We start from the raw sequence: 27,955 nt of genomic DNA, 5'->3' as shown, positions 1-27,955 counted from the left end.
AACACTTGAGAATTCATCACTCTTGAAAAGGGACTAATCAGCTTGATTGTTCCATGGATTACTACCGCCCCCTGCTGGACAAGCACATAGACCACAGTCCTCCACTTGTGATTGGCAGATACAACGGATTACGGGGCGGGTTTTCCGGTACAAGTAGCGTTAAATGAAGTTCGTCTTCCTGTTAGCATGTGTGCCGTAGCCTGAAATAAATAACTTGTACACATTTTTACAACACAAGACACTCTCTTTCCTCTCTTTCTATGTAAGTTCACCAAAATATATATCTTCAATTTAAAGCAGATAAAATAAATCCACATATATGTAGGTGTGTATTTTCAATTCGATACATGTTTGTTATATCTGTAGATGAAATCTGATGGTGCTAATATATGTTAATTCCACCATTGGAGATAATGTCATGTTACACATATTGGTATCTGCTGATATCGGTATCAGAAATTGAGAGTTGGACAATATCGGCATATCGGTTATTGGCAAAAAAAAAAAAAAGCCAATATGGAACATCCCTAATATAAATGTACATACTGTAAAGTATTGTCTGGACTTTACTGCTCTTCTCAACCCCTCCCTTCCTGACTCCTCCTGGCTCCTTTATTTCCTATGTGATGGAGCATCCTGATGGTGCTCCAGTGGAGAGCACAAGTGTGTGTGTGTGTGTGTGTGTGTGTGTGGAGTGGCTCTGGAGTTGACAACACATGAGACCCTGGCAACAGCAGCAGCAGAATCATCAGATATCTCTCTGTAACACTTTTTGGCTTAAGACAAGCAGGATGTTTCGGCATCATGATTATGGATATCATTCCTTATTGCAGATTTAAATCACTAGCCTGGGCTGTTCTCATCTCTTCACTGCTTTTGATCAATGGTAAGTGGCCTATTTTCAAATATTAGCCCCTGAATACTTTCAGCTTTAAGTGGTCAGTGATGCTTTACTTTATGCTGTTTAATGGAGCTACACGTCAATTCACACTTAATACCACAACAGAAGTAGCAGAAGAAAACCTACGTAAAGTCATGTACAGTTTGCCTGCTTTTGTGTTAAATCTGCACGATTAGAATTTCAATTGCAAGACTGTGAGGTGACATCATCGCCAACACTGACATCTCCAAGAAAAGCAATGCTTATGGCTAAAAAGGACTCTGACAAGATTGGGGGGGCCAGTGCCATGGTCCAAGATGGGGGTTGGTGATGCAGGGACAGAATGCAGACACACTATACTGTATATTCAATCCCACCCCCTAAGTTGTTATCAACGCTGAAACACACACGCAGGCTGACAAGATACATCAGTGTCCAAAGCATCAGCCTGAAAGAGATGTCAGGTGTCCCGCATGTGCCATTCGAGGGTCTCCAGATAGGGTGAAACAAAGACCCTTAGCGGCAATTTACATTTAAAAAGACGACATGTTGTGGGAGGGGATGTGTGGTTGGCTGGAGCTCTATGAATCCCACTCTCTCTCTCTCTCTCTCTAATGAAAGACCAGTTGGCCTGTTGCTGCACCACCTGTCATCATTTTTACTTTGAAATAAATGACTGAATGCTACGTGGGGTTGATCGTATCACGTGACTTTAATTGACATTTATGGCACAACTATAATATGTAGTCAAAATACTTGGGAATACTAAGGACATTTTAAAAAATCCACATTCGAGAGGCTGAAATTAGAGGATATTTACATATTTACATTTCAAAAATGATTAATCATTACCAAAATAGTTGTCAATTAATGGGTAATCGATTAAATGTCGATTAATCGATTCATTGTTGTTTGAAATAAATGACTGAATGTTACATTGGGGTTGATCGTATCACGTGACTTTAATTGACATTTGTGGCACAACTATAATATGTACTCAAAATACTTGCGAATACTAAGGAAATTTAAAAAAATCCACATTCAAGAGGCTGAAATTAGAGGATATTTACATATTTACATTTAAAAAATGATTCATCATTACCAAAATAGTTGTCAGCACCCCCGCGACCATCGTGCGGATAAGCAGTAGAAAATGAATGAATGAATGAATTATAACATTACCGAGAACAGGAAATAGCTGTAGAAAGTTCTATTGTTTGTTACACGAATAACATATAGCTGTAATACGTTAGCATTTATTACCACATAAACACAGACAAAAGTACGGGAAAGTCTAGACATGGCTGTGCTTAGATAACATAGAAAACTGTCTTTGAGACTGATTGACCTACACTAATCATGGAGGACAAATGTCTCCTGTAGGATATTACATTTTTACATCTTTAAAAATCAGCAATCAGCTTGAGTAGACACTCCAGGGATATTATTGCCGTGGGCTCCAGAGCATCATTATGTTGCAATTTTACCGCACTTGTCATGCAAAAGCCACTTCACTTCCATGAAATAACCACTCGGTTCCCTTGAAGATTAGTCTTGAAGTGGTGAGGAGTGTTGATCATCCATGCAAGCAACATTTGCTCATCTGATTGTGCACCTCTGCCCATCGTAAGAGCAGTGCTTCTGGGTACTTCCCACGTATTCTGCCTGGATTATGTTGATTTAGTGATTCCTTGATAGAAAACATTTGTAATGGACATGTGAAATAACGTTCATAAGACACATATAAACATGCATATAAACACATGAAACATACATAAGACACACATAAACATGCATATAAACACATGAAACATACATAAAACACACATAAACATGCATATAAACACATGAAACATACATAAAACACACATAAACATGCATATAAACACATGAAACATACATAAAACACACATAAGCATGCATATAAACACATGAAACATACATAAAACACACAAACATGCATACAAACACATGAAACATATATAAGACACACATAAACATGCATATAAACACATGAAACATACATAAGACACACATATAAACATGCATATAAACACATGAAACATACATAACACACACATAAACATGCATATAAACACATGAAACATACATAAAACACACATAAACATGCAGTTATACACATGAAACATACATAAAACACACATAAACATGCATATAAACACATGAAACGTACATAAAACACACATAAACATGCATATAAACACATGAAACATACATAATACACACATAAACATGCATATAAACACATGAAACATACATAAAACACACATAAACATGCATATAAACACATGAAACATACATAAGACACACATAAACATGCATATAAACACATGAAACATACATAAAAACACACATAAACATGCATATAAACACATGAAACATACATAAAAACACACATAAACATGCATATAAACACATGAAATATACATAAGACACACAGAAGCATGCATAAACACATGAGACATGTACATAAAACACACATAAACATGCATATAAACACATGAAACATACATAAAACACACATAAACATGCATATAAACACATGAAACATACATAAAACACACATAAACATGCATATAAACACATGAAACATACATAAGACACACAGAAGCAAACATAAACACATGAGACATGTACATAAAACACATATAATCATGCATATAAACACATGAAACATACATAATAATAATAATAATCGGCGTTCAAAAACCGGCAAATCTTATTTAGTGTGAAAGTGAAGTGAAATGTAAGCATTGTTGTATCTGATATTTTCATTGGCTCATTGTATGATCCTACAATTATTATGCAGAGCAACATTTGAGTTAATTGAAGGGCCCCAAACACAACACTCAAACGCTGTCACTAATCTCTCGGAAATGGAAAAAAAAACAGAAAACCGCAAGTAGTGATGCGGTCACCATGGTAATAAATTGTGTGGAAGCTAGACCGAATACTATTTATCACCCGTAATATAGTTCTCATACTGGTCAACAGGTGTCCACGGTAAGTGAAATACTACTGAACCAACTTGTGATAACTGTACATGTTCAGTTATGTTTTAGTACCTTCATTCTGGGCTTTTTTGTAGGTACATCTCCTTTGGGGAATCCTCCAGCTGTGGACCTGTGCTCACCAAACCCGTGCCAAAACCAGGCCTTGTGTCGAATCCGCGGGGATGGCTATGCATGCTTCTGCGTGCCGGGCTTCCAGGGTGCTCATTGTCAGATTGATGTCAATGAATGCGTCTCTAAGCCCTGCATGAACGGAGCCACCTGTGTGGACGGAGTTGGACGCTATTCCTGTCTTTGTCGCTCTGGGTTCACTGGTGAGTGAGGAAACACAAAATCAAATTCTTTTGTGTTGGATCAGTTATGACCTTAACAATAGTACGCAATAAGCGAAAGCCGTGAAGTAGCTTGAATTTTATATACTGTATATTTTAAGGTTATAAAACACCTTCATTCATTCATTTTCTACCGCTTTTCTACCGGGGGTGCTGGAGCCTATCCCAGCTGTCGGGGTACACCCTGGACTGGTCGCCAGCCAATCACAGGGCACATATAGACAAACAACCATTCACACTCACATTCATACCTATGGACAATTTGGAGTCGCCAATTAACCTAGCATGTTTTTGGAATGTGGGAGGAAACCGGAGTACCCGGAGAAAACCCACGCATGCACGGGGAGAACATGCAAACTCCATACAGAGATGGCCGAGGGTGGAATTGAACCCTGGTCTCCTAGCTGTGAGGTCTGCGCGCGAACCACTCGACCTATAAAACACCTCATCTTACATTTTCTCACTTTTCTGTCTTGTTTATACACTCAAAAAAGTTCAAACCTTCTCATAGTTTACGCCTTTTTGTCCTGGTGCTGTAGCGTTTTTGTGTCCTGGTTAAAACATTTCTGCAGTACTCCTCCTGTTGCAGTCCTCCTCCTTCGAACGGAACATTTATTTTCCAAGTTAGCAAGCAAGCTAGCTAGCAATGACACAGTAAGGCAGCAGGGAAGAGACTGTTTAAAAATCGGGATGCAAAAACCAATGGACTGTCCAGACAGACGACAGTGGGAAGGGATGAAATGACACTTCCCATAATGCAATTCTTCTTAAAGGGCCGGGCTTTTTTATTTTTATTTATCTGTTTACTGCCAGTTATGCAATACCTGTATTTCTGGTATATGGAATGGAGGATATATTGTTCTGCGAAAAGGTAAAAAAAAAGAGTTTTGCTTCTTTAAAGTGCAGGTAAACAGTACAGTGAAGGTATATAGTATACAATAGCGCTTTTTGTTCCAGCAGACAGCTGCTGTGGTATAAAAGCATGCATGATCACAGCTTGTCCACATTAAAGCTCCTCTCATATCTGTCTTGCTTTCATTGTCTCAGGGGCCACTTGTGAGGTCCCGATTGATGAGTGTCAATCACAGCCGTGTCTGAATGGCGGCAGTTGCCACGGCAATGCTGGTGGCTTCATTTGCACCTGCACACCCGGTTTCCAAGGACACCAATGTGAAATCAACATCGATGAGTGCCAAGAAGAACCATGCCAAAACGGAGCTCTGTGTATAGATGGAGTGGACCAGTAAGTAGACCTGGCAGAAGCGTTAAATATAAAATATAAAAGTATTAGACTCAATTTGGTTACTCAAGGGTTAAAGGAATATGTTGAATGTGTCCCAGATACAGCTGTGACTGCTCACACACAGCCTTCACTGGGAGACACTGTGAGGGCCTGAAGCCATCATGCGACTCTGAACCTTGCTTCAACAGCGCCATCTGTAAGGACAGCCAGGGTAATTACACCTGTCAATGCTGGCCAGGTAAAAATGGTTCCAATTTTCTACAAGAAAAGCTCTGATAAAACATTCCACTGTTCTCAAATATCTTACTTTTTATTTTTCTACACAAAATAAGATGAAAAATAAATCAAGAATAAAGAAAATCAATCAATCAGTAATAAATAAATAAATATAATAATAATAATAATAAAACGGCAAATAATAAAAACTTAAGAAACCACATATAGTTGGTGGGTAGACAAATTATTTTTTTCAGATTAAAATGAACAAAGCATTATTAGAGCCCTGTAGACATGACAAAACACGACTATAGTCACATTTATTCTCTTTTTATTTACAACATATTGCGCAACTGCAGGGTCTTGAGACACATGCTAACTCACAAACTAGAGAGCTAGCGACCTTAACGGTAGCCTTCGAGTTATTTCCTTTAAACTTAAATAGCCAAAAACTTACCACTTCCACACGGATAGGGAGGATAACTATTAACAGTTATTTAACCTTTAACATGAACATTAATCAAACTTAATATTTTTTTCCTGGGTACATGATACCATACAGCATCCATATCAAACTTGCGCGGGCCTCACTAACATTAAACTTTCATATCAAGGTGGGGGCCTCAAACTAGTGTCCTGCGGGCCACATTTGGCCCGCGGGCTGCATGTTTGAGTCCCCTGATATACAGTATTGGTAATTGGGATTTTTGCACTGAATACGAGGAAATAAATTATATATGCAGTATATACTTATATATACAGTACTATTACTTTTACTTCTAACAATAATAATAATAATAATAATATTTATTTTCAGGATTTGCGGGGCGTCAGTGTGAAATAGACATCAACGAGTGTGGCAGTAACCCTTGTTTGAATGGAGGCCGCTGCATTGAGAAGTCATGGCAGGTCCTTTTTGGCAGTGATCCTCTACTACCCGAGCACTATGACCCGCGGCATGCTGCAGGCTACATCTGCAGCTGCCCTGCAGGAACAACAGGTATGATGGATAAAGTGCAATTATTTCAGCATGTTCTACTGATGGCTTTACACAGTGGTAGGTAGCTTCTGAAACTGTTTGGGGTATGTTATACTACTTGTATACGCTTTATGAAACACATCACCTTTGCTGTGACCATTATGGACAATAATGCATGCAGTGTTTTGATAAATACCTACAGGATATTGTTGGCACTCGGAGTTATTTACTGTCATGTGCCTTGAATAATACTATTGGCTTACAAAAGCTGATTATTTGTATTCCGTCTTACACAAAACGATTTGGTTTTGCAATAAACTGAGGTAAATCTGTAAACTGCCACTGATGGAGCTATGTTCTAAATTGGACTCCACGCTGGTGGCAATGACTCAGTAAAGTGGCCAAATAGCATTAGTTTAATCCTTAGGATCTGGCTTTGCCCGGTCCTCAACTATTCAGCCCTGCACGGCTGCAAAGACGCAGACAAGAAGCAGACCTCCTCTGGGACGGCCTGTGCACACTCACACTCAATATGATGCGCTTAAACAAGTTCGGGGGGGCATCTCTGGGGGAAAGAATGACAGCATGATGCGGAGGCACATACCATGGATATGGGTGATTCTATTGCTGGGAACAGGTAACGTTATATTTTATGTAATAACTAAAATATAGTAGTTGCAGGCCTTAAGTCTGAATGTCCTTATGGTGATGTCTATTATTGTTTTACAATAGTGTAAACATTAGAAATATATATAAACAAGATGTTAAGAGGATTATACAGAATGTGGGCGAGTTAAGCAAGTAACCACGTGGACTAGTCAAGTGGCAATTCTGGATAATACAGACATGCTGTTGTTTTGTATAAGTTAATAATAACTCAAGTGTATATCAGTGATTTTCAACAACTGTGAGAAATTATTCAATATCACTTTTTTTTTAATTAACATGTATTAATAATTTTCTGCAAATATTATCTCATTGCCGCGTGTCATTGGTGTAAAGACTGGCAGAGCAATGTAATATTCATCAGTATGGCAACACTTAGCTGATTTCCTCGTTCCTCTAATAGACTTAGTGATGCACGTGAGAGGTAGTTGGTGACATTTTGTAACATTGTTGGTTAAATTAGTATGCGCATCAAAAGGATCTGCTGTGGCGAGTCCGTAATCAGGAAAAAGCTGAAAGAAGCAAATAATGTTGGTTATTAGTGTGCCGCAAAATTTTTCCAACGTAAAAAAAACGTGCCGTGGCTCAAAAAAGGTTAAAAAACACTGTCACTAATAAATAAATACAAGTGTACAGTAGTCCCTCATTTATTGCAGTTAATTGCTTCCAGACCCAACTGTGATAAATGAATCTCTGCAAAGTAGGATTACTTGCTTATATAGTAGTTATAACATAGAAACATGGCTTTCTAAATACTTTTTTAAAAAACATTTGGGCTCCCCTATTGTCAACTTTACATTGGTATTACCCAATATAGTAATAATAAAAGTAAGACATTTAAGACTATGAATGCTAGTGTGTCGCTATTAATGTATTCCCTAGTGGAGCTGAGTGACGGGCGGACAGGTAGTGATTTTGGAGGGTTTCGAGTTGAGTTTTTGTTGGCATGCATGACTACAGCAACTGCATCCCATGTTTTTTATTAGGGATTTTTATTAGAAATGATTATGCGTGTACATAATTCCTTAAGAACTGTGTTCACTTCAAAGATACTCATATTCCTGTGATTTAATTCATACAGGTTCCCTCTGCCAAGAAGTCACCGACCACTGTGATCCCAATCCCTGTCAAAATGGGGGGAGGTGTGAGAGTCATGACGGGGGGTACATCTGTCACTGCATGACAAAGCGTAGCAATGGTTACCTTTATGGAGGTGCAAACTGTGACGTCACGTTACTGGGTTGTGACGGCCATGAGTGCCAGAACCGAGGCTCCTGCTCTCCATTCCTATTAGACGGGACTCACGGCTACACTTGCTCCTGCTCACCTGGATACACCGGTCCCCTCTGCAAGAACCCCACAACCTTCTCCTTTGAACGAAGCGGGCATTTGCTGCTCCAGAGCCCCCTTGTGGATACCGAGGTCTCATCCAACATCACTCTCAGCTTCAAGACAGCTCTGCCAAATGCAATATTGTTCCAGAGGAGCATCAGGGGTCTTCTGCTGAACCTGGATCTACAAGATGGGCAGCTTCATCTCAACCTGAGGAGAGAAGCATCTGACGGCGTCCAAGCAGAGAGTCGAATCGGGGCTTTGGAGCTGTCACATAAAGTCACAGATGGAGAGTGGCACACTGCTGAGGCAGTCCTCACAAACTGGGTACTGAGTCTGAGACTCCTGGATGATGCTGCAAAATGTGAGCGCCAGTCATGTTACAAGGCGGCCCCGGTCCAGAGCACCATGGCTGGCCTGGTGTCACCTCCTCAGAACACCTTCATCGGAGGAGTACTCAAGGACTCGCAAAACCCTGTTAAGGACTTGCCACTTCCTGCATTCATCGGCTGCATGCGGGATGTCTTTGTGGACTGGCAACTGATTGTTCCTGAGGAGTGGCTGAGTGACTCCGCTGTGAACGTGTCCCCTGGCTGCAGCCATCGGGACCGATGCTTGGATGTGCCTTGCCGAAACAATGGACAGTGTGTCAACTTGTGGCAGAGCTACCAGTGCCAGTGTCCAAGGCCTTACGAGGGGCAGGACTGTGAAGAGGGTAGGTTTGGAAGCATCGATATACTCATGTTGGACTATCTCATGGAGCTAATATGGTGCAAGTCTGTATAGTTGTATACTACTTCAAAGTAATCTACATGCAAAATAACCAGGGATGCTCCAATCAGGGGTTTATGCTGCTGATTCCGATACCGAGTTCACCCGATACTGATCACATGGATTAAGTGTACATTTTACAAAAGTGCGGTTTCAGAGTTATACATCTTTTAGAGAACGCTCGTTGCCAAGATGTTCAGCCCCGAAACTAGGAACTACAGTAATTACTGTTACCCAACTTTCGGGTCACACCCTCACAAAAGCCATGACATGGATCCCTAATGCTAAGAGTCCACAGGGCCGGCGCCCAATAACACACCTAGTGGCGTGCAGTGGCTCAAACTGCCTCCCAACTGGCTCGTGGTGGCCCGTAACGGCGGCAAAATTTAGTTTGGTGGCACAAAAATTTCATTCATTCATTTTCTACCGCTTTTTCCTCACGAGGGTCGTGGGGGTGCTGGAGCCTATCCCAGCTGTCTTCGGGCGAGAGGCGGGGTACACCCTGGACTGGTCGCCAGCCAATCACAGGGCACATATAGACAAACAACCATTCACACTCACATTCATACCTATGGATAATTTGGAGTCACCAATTAACCTAGCATGTTTTTGGAATGTGGGAGGAAACCGGAGTACCCGGAGAAAACCCACGCATGCACGGGGAGAACATGCAAACTCCACACAGAGATGCCCGAGGGTGGAATTGAACCCTGGTCTCCTAGCTGTGAGGTCTACGCGCTAACCACTAGACCGCCGTGCCACCACGAAAATTTAAAAATTTGTAAAATTTTTGTCACGCCACTTGCATCAAGTAATTGGCGCAAAGTGTCCACCAAGTGGAACCAAATGTTGCAAACAATCAGACTATTGGAATCCACTGGAATGTAATGGCGCGAGCCAATGGTGCTAGGAGTCCACTGGGCTGGCGCCAGTTGGTGCCAGTTCACACCAAAGATTATATGATTGGTGTGTGATTAGGAGTGATTAGGTGATCATGTGATTAATGTTGGGCGCCACGGCGGTCGAGTGGCAGACCTCACAGCTAGGAGGACCAGGGTTTGATTCCACCCTCGGCCATCTCTGTGTGGAGTTTGCATGTTCTCCCTGTGCATGTGTGGGTTTTCTCCAGGTACTCCGGTTTCCTCCCACATTCCAAAAACATGCTAGGTTAATTGGCGACTCCAAATTGCCCATAGGTATGAATGTGAGTGTGAATGGTTGTTTGTCTATATATGTGCCCTGTGATTGGCTGGCGACCAGTCCAGATGTGTACCCTGCCTCTCGCCCGAAGACAGCTGGGATAGGCTCCAGCACCCCCACGACCCTCGTGAGGAAAAAGCGGTAGAAAATGAATGAATGATTAATGTTCGCTCGGCATGTTGCCATGTTGCCATGTTGCCATTATTCAGTGCCTATTCACTATTTGTTTAGTGTCTAAAAGGAGAGTAAATATTGGAGCAATCAAAAGCCACAGTCAAGGCTTTTAATCTGATTCTCTGGATTAAAGGGGATTGTAGTTTGGAGGGATGGTCAACACATCCGACTGAAAGAAGAATAGGTAAGTTGCTATTATTGTACCCACATGTAAATGTATAAATAGTCAGGTTCTTGCTCGGTGGATATCTATAGCCTCGTAAGTCTTGTAAAGCAGATTAGCGATCACACGCGATGACATGCTCACAAACGCATTCCCACTCTACATGTGGGAAACGCCTTTTGTCAGCGCGGCCTATAGTCTATGAATGCCCTCGAACTTAAGGTTAGAAACCTGTATTGGAAAGTGCTGACATTGTACAGACATGCATGGAGGCTGCTGGTTGTAAGGTTTCCTCTTCCTGATTCAGATCTTTCTCCGATATACCGTCAAGAACCAATACAAGCGCTGAATCAGACATTCTGCCTTTACAAAGACTTGACTGACACTGTCAGAGAAGTATTACTGTAACAATATTGTCATTATTGTGATGGCATATCTACAAAAATGTATGTCCATTTATCCAATTAAAAAAAAATGAAGGTTGCTGGTTCAATCCCCACTTTCCTTGCTCCTCTGTTGAGGAAGACACTAAACCTCCATTGCTCCTTATGCTGAATCACATGTGTTTTATTGAATAACTTTCCTTCTATGGCATCATATATAAGTATATAAATAAGATGCAAAAGCACTATTCAAGCAAAAACATTGACTGTCTTATCTTGTACCTCATCTACAGAACATGTGACCGCACGGTTTGGGAACGAGGACTCTCTCAGTTATGCTGCCTTCACCGTCACAGATGACCTGGGTCACAACCTCTCAATTTCTCTCTTCCTGCGAACCCGAAGGCCCAACAGCCTCCTGCTGGCCGTGGCCAACAGCAGCCGCTATTACCTGCACGTGTGGCTGGAGGACGGCGTGGTCACGGCTCAGCTCGGTGACGACGAGATCCTGAAGGGAGAGAGCTTGGTCAATGACGGGGATGTCCACTTCGTGAATGTAGAAGTGACAAAAGAGCAAATGAAGCTACACGTGGGTTCTCGCCAACAAGCTGAGTTGGAAGTCAGGACGGTCCGTATTCAGGCTGGAGATACTGTCTATGTTGGAGGTCTGCTGGAAAACGATGCGACTGCGGTGTTTGGTGGATATCTTAAAGGATGCATTCAAGACCTGCGGATAAATGACAGGAGGCTGCAGTTTTTTGGTTTGGATACTTTGGTGAGAACATTCCCTTTGCGACTTATGGAGAATGTAACCGCTGGCTGCACTGGAGACAATACCTGCAGTGTAAGTGGATACTAAAGCCCAATGCAAAGCCTTCCATAGGCTCCAGACACATTTGTAGGTTAAATAAAAGGCAAATAAAGTAAAGAAACAAATAAGTGTTTCTATTTTCGAAAAGTAGCATTCATTCATTTTCTACCGCTTTTTCCTCACGAGGGTCGCGGAGGTTTCTGGAGCCTATCCCAGCTGTCTTCGGGCAAGAGAGGCGGGGTACACCCTGGACTGGTCGCCAGCCAATCACAGGGCACATATAGACAAACAACCATTCACACTCACATTCATACCTATAGACAATTTGGAGTCGCCAATTAACCTAGCATGTTTTTGAAATGTGGACCCGGAGAAAACCCACGCATGCACAGGGAGAACATGCAAACTCCACACAGAGATGGCCGAGGGTGGAATTGAACCCTGGCCTCCTAGCTGTGAGGTCTGCGTGCTAACCACTCGACCGCTGTGCCGCCTTTTTTTAAAACATTCATTCATTCATTTTCCACCGCTTTTTCCTCACGAGGGTCGCAGGGGGTGCTGGAGCCTATCCCAGCTGTCTTCGGGCGAGAGGCGGTGGGTACACTCTGGACTGGTCGCCAGCCAATCACAGGGCACATATAGACAAACAACCATTCACACTCACATTCATACATATGGACAATTTGGAGTCGCCAATTAACCTAGCATGTTTTTGGAATGTGGGAGGAAACCGGAGTACCCGGAGAAAACCCACGCATGCACGGGGAGAACATGCAAACTCCACACAGAGATGGCCGAGGGTGGAATTGAACCCTGGTCTCCTAGCTGTGAGGTCTGCGCGCTAACCACTCGACCGCCGTGCCGCCTTTTTTTTAAAACATAATGACACAAAATGGCATTATATGTACTTATCTTTACTTTATTTGCGTTTTATTTAATCTACAAATGTGTCAGATCATTTTGGCTGACCCTGTACATTAAAGGTGTTAAAACCAATCCAATACAGGTCAATATATGCTAAGCTATATGCTAGGGTCAGTAAAAAAAAAAAGCTGTGTACTTACTCACTACGAATACAAGATATCATAACATCCTTTTTAATGTCTCTTCTTCAGAGGAACCCTTGTTTAAATGGAGGAATATGTTACTCCATGTGGGATGACTTCACCTGCACCTGCCCACCCAGCACATCAGGGCGGCACTGTGAAGATGTCAGGTGGTGCGACTTGTCTCCATGCCCTGCAGAAGCTGAGTGCAAGATGTTGAACCACGGATATGAATGTAAGTGAACATTCATGTGATGCAATGCAAAACCTTGCATGGAGTCAGACTATTAGAACCACGTATCCGTGTGATGTATAGTATAGTTCAGTTATGAAATTATCACATATCTGACATTATCACATACTACAGTATTAATTGTCCCTGTACCCTAGAAACCGCCCATGAATGATACAGGAAAAGGCCGAAATGATACTGTGTCAAAGCCCAGGGCAGTGATACTGATAAAATATAGAGTTTAACCATGTCCAGTATCAGCCCCCCCGTAGCTGTCCACTCAGAGCGCGCTGCTCTGGTATCGTGCCCGTGAAACAACCAATCAGAGAACAGCTCACAAGTTCTTAGTGCCTAGTGCTTCTCCAGTCACCAAAAAACCCAAACTTGATTAATGGAACTTTAATTGTCAGACATTGATAAGACTGTTGATAAAATATTATTGTTGAAATATTTTAGCAATTATTGTGTTTACACTCTTTAGATATAATACATGTAATAAACTGAACATTTTCTGGGAAAAAATGGTATTTTGATTAAATAGTACGTGATAATAAGCTCATGATTAAATAGTATGTGATAATAAGATCATCACATGGTTTGTCTGGTATCAGGCCCAGTATCATGCCCCCGCGTGCCTTCGGTCTCGGGCTGATACTGACACTTGGGGGCATGATACCTGGCCTGATACCAGACAAACCATGTGATAACTTATAAGTATCAACCAAAACTAGGCTTATTCATCTAAGCAGTTCTTATATTAGCCCATTAGCTTATGGAGGTCTGGTGAGTTATTGATTTAGTTAAGGATCTGGGACTATATTTTTCGGGTGTGGATCCTATTCTCACAGATGTTTAGTACTAGTAGACTTTTTTAGTAGACTAAAAAAAAATACTATGGACGTTGGGAGTACTTTGAGAAAACCCACATTATGTTATCCAACCTTTGACCTCTTTTCCGGTTCGTGTCGGCCATCATGTAACATTCTTAGCAGCCTCAATCCACTCACAGTCTCTGTGCTCCGTAAAGTAGCTTGAGTACAGTTTATACTTTTTTTTTTTTTAAAAAAACAAGGATTATTGATAATTTGTACTTTAAGTATTAAGTGATTAACTCAAACGTTCAGTTTTGGCGGAGGTTGTAGACCACAGAGCTACATTGTAGTACTGTCGTTATTATGTCATGTCATGTTATATTGTCATGGCATTGCGGGGGCGGCACGGTGGTCGAGTGGTTAGCGCGCAGACCTCACAGCTAGGAGACCAGGGTTCAATTCCACTCTCGGCCATTTCTGTGTGGAGTTTGCATGCAAGCGTGGGTTTTCTCCGGGTACTCCGGTTTCTTCCCACATTCCAAAAACATGCTAGGTTAATTGGCAACTCCAAATTGTCCATAGGCATGAATGTGAGTGTGAATGGTTGTTTGTCTATATGTGCCCTGTGATTGGCTGGCCACCAGTCCAGGGTGTCCTCTCGCCCGAAGACAGCTGGGATAGGCTCCAGCAACCCCCGCGACCCTCATGAGGAAAAAGCGGCGAAAATGAATGAATGCTGAGGACGAGTGGTTAGCGTACAGGCCTCACAGCTAGAGTTCAATTCCCCCCTCGGGCATTTCTGTGTGGAGTTTGCATGTTCTCCCCGTGCATGTGTGGTTTTTCTCCGGGTACTCCGGTTTCCTCCCACATTCCAAAAACATGCTAGGTTAATTGGCGACTCCAAATTGTCCATAGGTATGAATGTGAGTGTGAATGGTTGTTTGTCTATATGTGCCCTGTGATTAGCTGGCGACCGCTGGGATAGGCTTCAGCACCCCCGCGACCCTCGTGAGGAAAAGCGGTAGAAAATGAATGAATGAATGAATAGCATTGCGGTTTAAAAGGATGCTAACGTGTGACTTCCTGTCGTCCTAGGTTACTCCAATGCCACTTTCCTGAATGACAGCACCGTGCTAGTCTATCGAGGAAATGGACATATTTCCCGCAATCTAACCAACCTCTCTGTGAACCTCCGCACACGGAAACGAAACGCCGCTATTCTTCACGCGGAGAAGGACTCTGCCTTTGTCACGCTCTCTGTCCAGGACGGCTTCCTCTTCATGGAGCTCCAGAGCAGCACCAGAGACACTAAAGAGGAGGAAGACAAGACAAGAGTGTCCGCAGTCAGTCTCCGCAGCGCGAGGACCGTGAGTGATGGCGAGTGGCACAGCGTCCACTTGTTCATGACAGCACCTTGGGCTCAGACGTCTCAGTGGTCTCTGGTGTTGGATGATGAAGTAGATGAAACCCATACCTCTAGTGGTCCGGGGGGAAACCTGGACTTCCTCAGGCAGGGAGTGGATATCTTCCTGGGAGGGCTGTCTCCCGACACAGGGTGGTCACTAGCCGGGTGTCTGGGCACAGTGGAGCTGGGCGGCATTGCTCTGCCTTACTTCACATCATCTCAGGTGAACCTCCCACGTTTGCAGGAGCAGCAGTTCATCCAGACATCGCTCAGTCTTCCGCTGGTCGGCTGCAGCGGGGCGCCCGTGTGCGTGCCCAATCCGTGCTTGAATGGAGGGGAGTGCCGGGACTTGTTCAATGCCTTCAACTGCAGCTGTGCCGAGGGCTGGGCGGGGAGACACTGTAGCTTCTTCACCGACACGTGCGCCTCCCGTCCTTGTCTTCATGGCAACTGCAGTGTCAATGGGCTGACCTACAAGTGTACCTGCGAGCTTGGATACACGGGAGTGGACTGTGAGCAGGAAGTGGATGTGTGTGAAAACCACCTGTGTGCACATGGCGGGACCTGCCTGCATGGACCTGACGGGTATGCCTGTCTGTGCCCTGAGAACTACACTGGACCCCTCTGCAAGTGAGTCCAGGTTACATATACGTATGTTTAATTGCAATATGTATATGTTTACTTTGCAATATGTTTACTTTTCATTCATTCATTCATTTTCTACCGCTTATCCTCACAAGGGTCGTGGGGGTCGCTGGAGCCTATCCCAGCTGTCTTTGGGCGAGAGGCGGGGTACACCCTGGACTGGTCGCCAACCAATCACAGGGCACATATAGACAAACAACCATTCACACTCACATTCATACCTATGGACAATTTGGAGTCGCCAATTAACCTAGCATGTTTTTGGAATGTGGGAGGAAACCGGAGTACCCGGAGAAAACCCACGCATGCACGGGAAGAACATGCAAACTCCACACAGAGATGGCCGAGAGTGGGGAAAGACAAAATAAGAAGCCAAAAAGTTACCACTTCCACACAAAATAGGAGGAGAACTCATTCATTAATTAATTCATTTTCTACCGCTTTTTCCTCACAAGGGTCGCGGGGGGTGATGGAGCCTATCCCAGCTGTCTTTGGGCGAGAGGCGGGGTACACCCTGGACTGGTCGCCAACCAATCACAGGGCACATATAGACAAACAACCATTCACACTCACATTCATACCTATGGACAATTTGGAGTCGCCAATTAACCTAGCATGTTTTTGGAATGTGGGAGGAAACCGGAGTACCCGGAGAAAACCCACGCATGCACGGGAAGAACATGCAAACTCCACACAGAGATGGCCGAGAGTGGGGAAAGACAAAATAAGAAGCCAAAAAGTTACCACTTCCACACAAAATAGGAGGAGAACTCATTCATTAATTAATTCATTTTCTACCGCTTTTTCCTCACAAGGGTCGCGGGGGGTGATGGAGCCTATCCCAGCTGTCTTTGGGCGAGAGGCAGGGTCCACCCTGGACTGGTCGCCAGCCAATCACAGGGCACATATAGACAAACAACCATTCACACTCACATTCATACCTATGGACAATTTGGAGTCGCCGATTAACCTAGCATGTTTTTTGGAATGTGGGAGGAAACCGGAGTACCCGGAGAAAACCCACGCATGCACGGGGAGAACATGCAAACTCCACACAGAGATGGCCGAGGGTGGAATCGAACTCGGGTCTCTTAGCTGTGTGGCCTGTGTGCTAACCACTTGTTTACTTTTACATAACGTTTGACCTACAAAATACTGTATAATCAATAAAAAATGAGCTGCAGCAAAAAAATTAGCATCCATAATAAGAAGTACAGAATGTTACTCTCCAATTGTCTACTACTGCATGTTAGTTAGTAAATAAATAATGCTAAATTGCTAAGATGGGGGGGAGGGGGACCACACCATGACAGCCAAGATGCTACGCTACACGCTAATGCTCCTCCATCTCTGTCAACGCCTGCAGCAAGCCCTTCTGAAGATCCATTTCTATTCTAGTGTCAGCCAGAAAAGGTCTCCGTCTGCTGCGGCGTCTCGCTGGTTCAGCGGCACTTTCTTTCCCTCTCATCTCCTGTTTGCCTCGGAGAAGAGGCAAGGGAACGCCGCCAACCATTTATCCCATAAACACGCAACTCCTTGCATTCTGACTCGATTTTTTTTTTTTTTTTTTTTCGTGCACTAGAACCTTTTGCTAGCAAACCACGCGTCTCCCTTCACTGGGAACATCCGTGCTGTAAAGTTTTCATCAAACTGACTTTGTTTTGTTTGTGTCTCTTTCTACCTCCCTCCCCCGTCTCTCCCTGTGTTCCTCTCCAGTGAGCAGGTTGAAGAAATTCCTTGGTACATTGTTGTCAGAAATGTGTAAGTTTTGTTTTTTTTGTTTCTTGCTTTGACTGGAAAATGTCATGCACAATGTTTTTTTTTTTGGTTTTTTTTTCTGCGACAAAATGCCAAGCAAAGCTAATATTAACGCTGCCTATACGGGTGTTTGTTTAAAAAAAAAAAAAACACATCCCACAGTCAAACATGACTGACAGCTGTGTTTCAAAAATGATTCTTATGGCACCAAAGTTGCACATTTTGTCAAAACAAGTCGAGAAAAGCGTGCATTTTGTCACTATTTAGGGATGAATTCCAAGTAACAAAGCAGCACTGCTCCAGGTAAAAGCATGAAGGTCATGGGATTTCATGTCCAGCTGCTCAATAGTTGCCAGATTGTTGTAATCTGATTACACTACCTTTCTCGTAAGCTTTTTCTCGTAACAATCAATACAAGTAATGTGTAATTAAGCTTTTTTTTTTATTTTTTATATCCGTCCTCTCCAAGGCGGCCCAAGCTTCCTGTGTCTGTATGTGGAGACAATGTCAGAAACTACACCTGCTTCAATGGAGGCAACTGCACTGAGCGTGAGCTGTCATGTGACTGCCCGCCTGGCTTCACCGGACACCGGTATGATGATAAGGGAAACGATTTTGTAGTAGGAAGAACTGAACTGCGCTAAGTCACTTCAAAGATACTGTTGCATAAGTATCTTATATATATATAAGTCGCCAGTTATTAATGATAACAGCTTGACACACAGCTTGTACAAATTGAAACATACGGAGCAAATCGACAGGTTGGAAAGTCTTTGTAATGTCCGCTGTCGCACCTCAAGCATAACTTTCACTTTGACACAAATTTAGCCCATGTCTAAAGAACCGTGACAGAACAAAATATGTATAACACCACGAACTACAGTAAACCTTGGATATATCGGACTCGGATATATCGGAAATTCGCTCACAACGGACAGATAAAAAAGAACCGATTTTTCTGTAATGCATTTCCAATAAAAATTAATTGCATATATCGGATTTTTTTATAAAGGATTTCGCCTATTTCGGACAAAATCTCCAGTCCCGTTCCAATGCATTTCCATTAAATTTCCCTCGCATATATCGGATGGCCGCATTGTGGCGCTCCGATTCGCCGAATCGTGACAGGCCGCTATACGACGTCATTTGCAGCGTTTGCAGCGTTGCCTGCACGTCCAGGTACATTGGAAACATAGTCAAGGAAGTGCCTTTTTATAACGGATAAAATCCGATTTACGCATATACCGGATATAAATCCCATATATGCGTAAAACGGACATTTTCCGGTATACGCATATAACGGATTTCGCTTATATCGGACAAAACCAGTGGGAACAATTTAATCCGATATATCCGAGGTTTACTGTAGTTACAATTTTTGTGAGCTTGTGCACGCTACAACTTCCTGGTTTCTGTCCAAAAAAATGCACTTCATGCACTTTTCATGGCTTAAAACTGCACCAAACATAATCTCTTGTATTGTGCAGTTGCATCATCATTTCTTTTTGCCTCTCGCACAAAAAAAATGAAAAATACATCTTTGGGATTGGATGTTCGGGTTGGAAACAAACATATTTAGTTTCGTAGCAAATGAGTTAATTTACTATGGTAATTTACTACAGTCCGGTATATACTCCGCTTGGGTTCATTTTTGATATACCATATTTTCTGGACGATAAGTCGCACAAGGCCAAAAAAATGCATAATTCGGTAGAAAAAACATACGTAAGTCGCACTAGATTTTTTTGCGGATAATTTATTTTCCAAACTACTTGACCAAAACAGACATTACTTCCTCTTGGAATGCAAGTTCTAACAATAATAAAAGAATAGAGAACAGGCTGAATAGGTGTAAGATACGCTAACATAATGGTTATTTAGCTACATAAAAAATAAACATGAACAGAAAAGGTGTTCAGTGTTTATGTAAAATAAACTGGGTTTTTTTCGCTCTGGAGTATAAGTCGCAGGAACAGCCAACCTATCAAAAAAAAAGTGCCACTTATAGTATATAAAATACGGTAGTTAGGGAACAAAATGCAAACCAAAAAACTGCTTACGTTCTGTGTTAAACAGCAAAAGTTTAAAAAAAAAACCTTCAGTAGCGTCCGTTTTAGACCATTTTGAGTGATCTTTCAAGGCACACAGATTATTGTGTTCTATGGTTCTATACAAACAATCAAAAGTATACAATTTCGAAAGATTCTAATCATGTCTTTCATCAGAAAAAAAAAGTTATTATCTACCTTTTTCTGTTCTTTCGTCATTGGCAATAGAACATAGGTAAGTTTTGGGAAAATATCAGTTCCCAACCAAAAAGAGTGAAAAGCAGCTTTTCGTGAAAAGATACATTCCAAGCATGACTTTCACTCTCATACAAATAGTTTGCTTTTCTGACAGCTCAAATATAAATTATTATTAAATTATTAATTAATTAATTACATTATTAATTAATTATTAATTAATTATTATTAATTTAAAAATGTCTAAGTAAGTGATCGGTAATGAGTGAGTAAAGCCTTTTTTCCAGATACTGAATGTGTTTTTTTTCATAAACCCTAAACTCTAATAATAACAAATCTCCCCCATTCCCGTGTGGGTATGTGCAGGTGTGAACAGGAAGTGGATGAGTGCAAATCCAACCCTTGTCTGAACGGAGGCTACTGTCGGAACCTGGTCAACAAGTTCCACTGCGTGTGCGACATGAGCTTCGCCGGCGACATATGCCAGACGGACGTAAGCGACATTTACTTTTATGTGGCCGTGCTGCTGTGGCAGAACCTCTTTCAGCTGCTATCCTACCTCATCCTCAGGCTGGATGATGAGCCAGAGGTGGAGTGGGGGGACGTCAACTAAGGGAGGGGGGGGCGCTTCTTTCTCTTGCATATTTTTCTGTGCTAGCTTAATCTGCGACTCCAAATTGTCCATAGGTATGAATGTGAGTGTGAATGGTTGTTTGTCTATATGTGCTCTGTGATTGGCTGGCGACCAGTCCAGGTTGTACCCCGCCTCTTGCTTGAAGACAGCTGGGATAGGTTCCAGCACCCCCACGACTATTGTGAGGATAAGCGGTAGAAAATGAATGAATGTTTTTGTGCCTTCACATCAAGCACCTTATTGAATATAGCAGCTACTAGTTCAATGCTACCAAGGTCGAGTCCGTGATTGGCACATTTTGTGTTATCGTTATTGGAAGTCAGTGTATTCTTCTTGAGGAAGGAGCCAAAATGTCATGATGCAGTTTGAGCGGACTGACTGACTGACTACACAAGTCGGCAAGTTTAATTACGCACAGTAGAAATAAATTGTGATTATTTCCAACCTTAGTGGAGGTAATATTTCTCTACGTAGGATGTCTATTCAGTTGTATTGTGGGGAGCCATGAGCAGACGTACTAGGTGTAAAGGTTTGGTGTTTAAGTCGCAAAAAGGGGTGAAAAAAAAACAAAACGACATGATATCTCACTTTGTCAATTGTCACAACCGATACAGCATCAAATGCATGTGTCGTCTCATCCTGCATCCTGTTTTCTTCTGTCTGTCTCTTTCATCAGCATCTGTACTATAACATCTCTGTCTGTCTTGTCTAATAATTAAAAAAAACATCTTTCTTATTAGTTTGATTTGTTGTCTGTCCTCATTTAATCATTCACTTTTCCATTCCCACCTCAAAGTTATGTGTGTGTCTTTTGTAACCTGCATTCATCACTTCATCTCTTTCTACAATGAATGTATAACGGCATGATAGACCTTTTTCCAACACTGAAAGAGTTTGGAGAAACTATGAGACAAAAAGATGTAATTTTGAGATAAGAGTCATAATTATGAGATTAAAAAAGTAGAAATTTTTAGATTAAAAAGTAAAAATTACGAGATTAAAAGTGTAATTATCAGATAGGAAACTCATAACTATGAGACAAAAAGTCATAGTTATGAGATGAGGAAGTCATAATTATGATAATTATGACATAAATAGAAATTATGAGATTAAAAGGTCAAAATTACGAGATAAAAAGTGTAGAAACTCAGAACTATGACATAAAAAGTCATAGTTATGAGATGAGGAAGCCATAATTATGATAATTATGAGATAAGTAGAAATTATGGGATAAAAAAGGCATAATTGTGAGATAAAAAGTAGAAATTTTGAGATTAAAAAATCAAAATTACAAGATTAAAAGTGTAATTATCAGATAGGAAGCTCATAACCATGAGACAAAAGTCATAGTTATGAGATGAGGAAGTCATCATTATGATAATTATGTAGAAATTATGAGATAAAAAGTTATATTTATGAGACACAGGTCATAATTATGATATAAGAAATTCATAATCATGAGATAAAAAGTATAATTTATGAGATTAAAAAGTCCTAAAAGTCAGAAGAAAGACATACTTTGGAGATAAAAAGTCAAAATTGTGAGACAAAGATCATAATTATGAAATAAAAACTTATATGTTTTGAAATAAAAATGAACTAGCTTAGTTGCTAGTCACCTTTTGTGGAAAACGGAATCTCGAAGATCCGGATACTGCCTGGAATGTCACGTCTTGGCATGTCCAGCTTGCAGGGCAAGGATCTGTCTACAAGGAGCAATAATGACAACGCGTAACTTAAATTAGCAATCGGTGTGACACAGAACAGGGTAAAACAGGAAGTACTACAAAATAATGGCATAAAACACAAAGTGTCAAAAAACTCATGCAGCCTGACATGCATCAATATAGCAACAAAGCAGCAACAAATCTAAATAAATGCGACACTGCATAGGTGCGTGAATACGAGTGTGTACGGCAGGGGTCTCAAACACGCGGCCCGTGGGCCGGACACTAGGCCCCCGCCTTGATATGAAAGTTTAATGTTAGCGCGGCCCGTGCAAGTTTGATATGGATGCTGTATGGTATCATGTACCCAGAAAAAATGATTACGTTTGATTAATGTTCATGTTAAAGGTTAAATAACTGTTAATAGTTATCCTCCCTATCTGTGTGGAAGTGGTAAGTTTTTGGCTATTTAAGTTTAAAGGAAATAACTTGAAGGCTACCGTTTTTTTTTTTTGGAAAACCTGATGCGGCCCAGCCTCGCCCAGACCCTAGCTCCAGTGGCCCCCAGGTAAATTGAGTTTGAGACCCCTGGTGTACGGTATACGTGCTTAGCGTTGATAGGGTTCACCCTCAGGACGAACGAAAGACTAATATTCAGATGTCCACATATCACTTAGTTCTTCTCCTCCATCATGCATTTTACAAGTCTTTGTTGACTAGTGTGTGAATGTGTGTGTGTGTGTTTCTTCTGAAGACAGGTAATGGGGATGGTGGTGGGTGTGTGTGTGGGGGGGGGGGGGGGGTTGTGTTTGCACTGATGTGGCCATCCTTTGAGAGGAAGGAGAAATGTGCTTCGCCTGCGAAAAAGCAGCATCTGGCGCTGAAATGCAGCTTCAGCAGAGAAGCTGGTGGCTTTCACAGAAGTTTGGTCTGCTTCATGGAAACATATGAGGGCAGCTTATCTGGCACACACACACACACACCGACACACACACCTACACACACACACACACACAAAGCAGGTTGATAGTGCTGACAGCAGGGAAGCATTGCTGCTGTCTCTGCTTGGAGGCTTCAGGGTGGCCTTACTGCGTACCTCAGAGACTGGTTAGTTAGACATCTCTGTGGCGTATGTGTGTGTATGTGTGTACGTGTGTGTGTGTGTGGCAGTGGGTGACTGATGGCGGGTCCTGGCTGCCGGCTGCTGCGGCGGCTTGCTTGTTTCACACTCACTCTGACAGCAAACTGTGCCGCAGTGACAGGTAAGCACTTTCACAAAGAACCTGTAGAGAGGAGGAAAAAAAAAAAAAAGTGTCATAGCTGCAGAGTCCATGAGCTAAATATTGCCTCGTTATGTGCGCACTTGTATTTTTTTAATTGCAATCTTTTTGCCAAGTGTTTATTAAGTAGCTTTGATTCTGAAGAGAATGTTACAGCTGCCACTCAGAGCGTTGCAACTATCACATCGACAACAACGACTGATGTAAGTGACATTTTATGTGCTGTAAAGAATGTAAACAATCACTCTCCTGATGCACCGCGTGATTGATTCCCTCTTGGTTGGGGTTTGCATGCCGGGGGAAAGTAGCTAGCCAAGCTCGTTGTGTGTGTTGTCGGGCTGGATGCAAACACGGATCGAAGCAGGAAGTCACTTGATGTAAAGCGGCTTTACATGTAAACATTACCGCTTAAGCTAGGGGTGGAAAGGTATGTACCTGAAATGGTCGCGTAAACATTGCAAGATACAAAAATAAAAGTACACAAACCCTCCGAAACAACTGTATGAAAGAAATGTTGCAAGTTGAAAGAACAAGACAGAAGTTAGCAAGGCTACATGTGGGATTTAAGAAAGAAAACCAGATTGTTACGGCCAGTTTTTCGACATATCCTACCTACCTGACCATGATAAGTACATTTCTGCAAAGTCGGTCACCTTCTATCCTTGTTAGAGCATAGAAAGCCTCTTTATTAGCTTCTAAATGCAACTTTTAACTTTATTAGAGCCCTCTAGACATGATATAGCACCCCTATAGTCATCTTGACACTCATATTAGCAAATATAGTAGACACAATAGAAGAAAATAAGCCTAATAATAAGTGACATCGGAGGTTCAGAGTTGAGTTTTAGCCTTTAGCCGTCGTAGTAACAGTAAGCTGTGTTATTGTGGTGATATTAATTATTATTATTATTATTATTGTCCCTGATCATTTAAACCTGCAATAAAATCCAGTTGTTCCAGCAATCAAATCTGCTGATTACTGACACCAAGTGACCGATGTACAATACTACACTACAATTTTTATGCATCATTTAGACAAAAATGACATAAATTTTCCTAAAATGAAAATATTCCATTGACTAATAATATACCATAAAGAGTATGATTTATTCATTCGTAGATATATATTTGAAAAATCATGATAGAGTGAAGCAGCAAACTTCAAACCAGGATGTGGAGAGGGACGAGGGCCTTCTAGGGTATCCCCCTAGGGCAGGGGCCTCAAACACGCGGCCCACGGGCCAAATGTGGCCCGCAGGACACTACTTTGAGGCCCCCCTGCCTTGATATGAAAGTTTAATGTTAGTGCGGCCCGCGCAAGTTTGATATGGATGCTGTATGGTATCATGTACCCAGAAAAAATTATTACGTTTGATGAATGTTCATGTTAAAGGTTAAATAACTGTTAATAGTTATCCTCCCTATCCGTGTGGAAGTGGTAAGTTTTTGGCTATTTAAGTTTAAAGGAAATAACTTGAAGGCTACCGTTTAGGTCGCGAGCTCTCTAGTTTGCGAGTTAGCATGTGTCTCAAGACCCTGCAGTTGCGCAATATGTTGTAAATAAAAAGAGTATAAATATGACTATAGTCGTGTTTTGTCATGTCTACAGGGCTCTAATAATGATTTGTTAATTTGAATTTGAAAAAAATAATTTGTCTACCCACCAACTATATGTGGTTTCTTAAGTTTTATTATTTGCCGTTTTATTATTATTATTATATTTATTTATTACTGATTTTTTCTTGATTTGTTTATTTATTTTTCATCTTATTTTGTGCAGAAAAATAAAAATTAAGATATTTGAGAACAGTGGAATTTTTTATCAGAGCTTTTATTGTAGAAAATCGGAACCAAAGCACTGAAAAAGTTTGTATATTTTTCTGTTTTTAATAAATGCGGTTTTTTTTTTGGAAAACCTGATGTGGCCCAGTTTCACCCAGACCTTAGCTCCAGTGGCCCCCAAGTAAATTGAGTTTGAGACCCCCGCCCTAGGGGGTACTAGTACCCTAAAAACTTCAGATGACAGGTCCATGTACCGTTCCACCCTTAGTGTGGGCTACTAGTGCTGTGCTTTTTGGGGTTATTTGTAAAGTGACCACTGATTGGTTCATCAGGTAGCCTCTTGTGTGTGTGATCCTCACAGATTAAGCGTGCTCCATACGGCTCACGGGTGGCTGCCGTGCTGGCACCGTGTCTTGTCGGCTTGGCGATAGCGTTGACGCTGACTCTGGCTGCGGCCGTGGCCAAACAGCGAGGGGGAGGCTTGAGTCCGAGGCCACCGGAGGCTTCTGTGGGTTGCAGCCCACCCGCTGAGGCGGGGAACGCATCCATCAGCACTTTGGCGGCACGTGTGGAGCGTCTGGTGTAGCCAAGAGGATTGGGGAGGGGAGGGGGGGGGGGTAGTGCGAGAGAAGTTGCACAAGTGTGTGAGTTGAGAACCAAACCCAAACGAGTCATTCATTGGCTAACTAACTGACTAACTTTTTTTTTTTTTAGCTGACCTCTGAAGGCGTCACCTCTGACCTGCTTCTGGCCGTCAGTCTGGTGTCCGTCCTCCTTCTCCTGGTTCTCATCCTGACTTCAGCCGGACTGGTGGTCACACTGAACCGCCGGGCCACCCACGGCACCTATAGCCCGAGCCGGCAGGAGAAGGAGGGATCCCGGGTGGAGATGTGGAGCATCAGCCAACCACCGCCTATGGAGAGACTCATCTGAGGCATCATCAAAACATCCTTTCATGTCAAAGTCTCTAGAAAAATCCAGAGGGATATGAATACTGATCCCTCCTGCTACGTCTTCTTCTTCTCTTACAGTTACAATGCCATCTACTGTATGCAGTTGAAATGACACGGCTATATTCACAGATAGTGAAGAGAAAATAACAGAAAACAGTTTGATGGCGCTATCTGCAGGTGAAAAAATGTCCTGCAACTATGAATCCAACAGAGGGCGCTGTCCCACAAGTCAATGCACTCAATATTGTTTTTATTTTTATTTTTTTTTAGCACTGGTGTAATTGTGCAAGTACAACACTGTAGGCCTTTAATTGTTTCTTCATGTGTAAACACAATTTTAAATATGATTTAATAAGTATATATACATATTTAAGTATCTGCTGGGGTCTTTTTAATATTATGAGATTTTGTTTATTTTGTAAAAAGGCTAAAAAAAATTCTATATTATATGTTTGAATATTAGTTATTGCTCCAATTTTTCCATGTGTGCTGTTTTTATTTCTATAATGTACCGCGGGCCACACTTTTCACGTTTTTTTTTTTTTTTTTTTGCCATACCGCGAATAGTATATAATTAATCAGGAATAATAACTAACAATATCAGTGAAGGTCTGTATCTGTATCAACAGCGCCTCTGCTGCTTACAGACCGGTACTGCACTCCATTGTGTCTCAATTGCTTTGATGTCAACAGTCATCGGATGAATGAATTATTAGGAAAACACGCATTACTTTTTGTACAAAATACTTGCTGACTATTATAGTCTGTCTTTAGGAATAATGAAATTGTGGTGTCATATTTTGTGTACTTTAGTTTATATACACCGAGTGATGTACTGTATATACGGGATGAAATCTGTCATACTGTCTAATTAGGTGCCAATTACATGATTTGCATTTTTTCCCTCATGTGTCTTATTAAACTGTCCAAGTGCTGACATGTCTGAGTTTGATGCACATATGAAAAATGCTAGCTCTAAAATACATACATTGCTTTCCTTGTACTAAATAAACAAGTCTATAAAATGCTAGCTAGGACAAAGCAAGTAAGCAAAAACTGAAATTACACAAAAATTATATGAAAATACCTCGCGACTCAAAAAGATGCTTTTTTGCTGCCACCATTTTTTTTTTACCTGAGGACCGGAGCGCACGTCATGTGCTGGAAGATACAGCCATCCCAATTAGAGCGGACATTGTAAATGTTTTCGCTGTATTTGCTGCTGTGTATCAACACGCCTAGGAAAGAAGTTTTAAATCATCAAAATACAGCAAAAATACTGCAACTATTACATGTTATCATCAGTATATGTGTTA

At 41.8% G+C, this 27,955-nt stretch overlaps 1 protein-coding gene across 3 annotated transcripts; it reads left to right on the top strand.

Annotated features, from left to right (window-relative positions):
• The first annotated feature begins 188 nt into the window (after nucleotides 1–188).
• Nucleotides 189–27,568, top strand: crb1 (crumbs cell polarity complex component 1). Of its 3 annotated transcripts, XM_058072315.1 has the most exons (14): nucleotides 189–262; nucleotides 834–886; nucleotides 3,990–4,226; nucleotides 5,292–5,487; nucleotides 5,586–5,725; nucleotides 6,521–6,703; nucleotides 8,430–9,395; nucleotides 11,665–12,215; nucleotides 13,298–13,463; nucleotides 15,368–16,307; nucleotides 18,039–18,083; nucleotides 18,550–18,672; nucleotides 20,690–20,816; nucleotides 26,401–27,568. In XM_058072315.1, the coding sequence occupies exons 3-14, from the start codon at nucleotides 4,160–4,162 to the stop codon at nucleotides 26,617–26,619; spliced, it is 3,723 nt and encodes a 1,240-aa protein (XP_057928298.1). In that variant the 5' UTR covers nucleotides 189–262; nucleotides 834–886; nucleotides 3,990–4,159; the 3' UTR covers nucleotides 26,620–27,568. The 3 variants fall into 3 exon arrangements, with proteins under 3 accessions (XP_057928298.1, XP_057928297.1, XP_057928299.1); XM_058072314.1 differs by lacking the exon at nucleotides 189–262 and having other exon boundaries at nucleotides 732–886; XM_058072316.1 differs by lacking the exons at nucleotides 189–262; nucleotides 834–886; nucleotides 3,990–4,226; ... (1 more) ...; nucleotides 5,586–5,725; nucleotides 6,521–6,703 and adding an exon at nucleotides 7,131–7,319.
• Nucleotides 27,569–27,955: the final 387 nt, after the last annotated feature.

Source organism: Doryrhamphus excisus, chromosome 5 (assembly GCF_030265055.1).
Source record: "Doryrhamphus excisus isolate RoL2022-K1 chromosome 5, RoL_Dexc_1.0, whole genome shotgun sequence".
Taxonomy (NCBI): domain Eukaryota; kingdom Metazoa; phylum Chordata; class Actinopteri; order Syngnathiformes; family Syngnathidae; genus Doryrhamphus; species Doryrhamphus excisus.
Note: the sequence above shows the minus strand (reverse complement) of the source record. Positions and strands in the feature narration are given on the sequence as shown.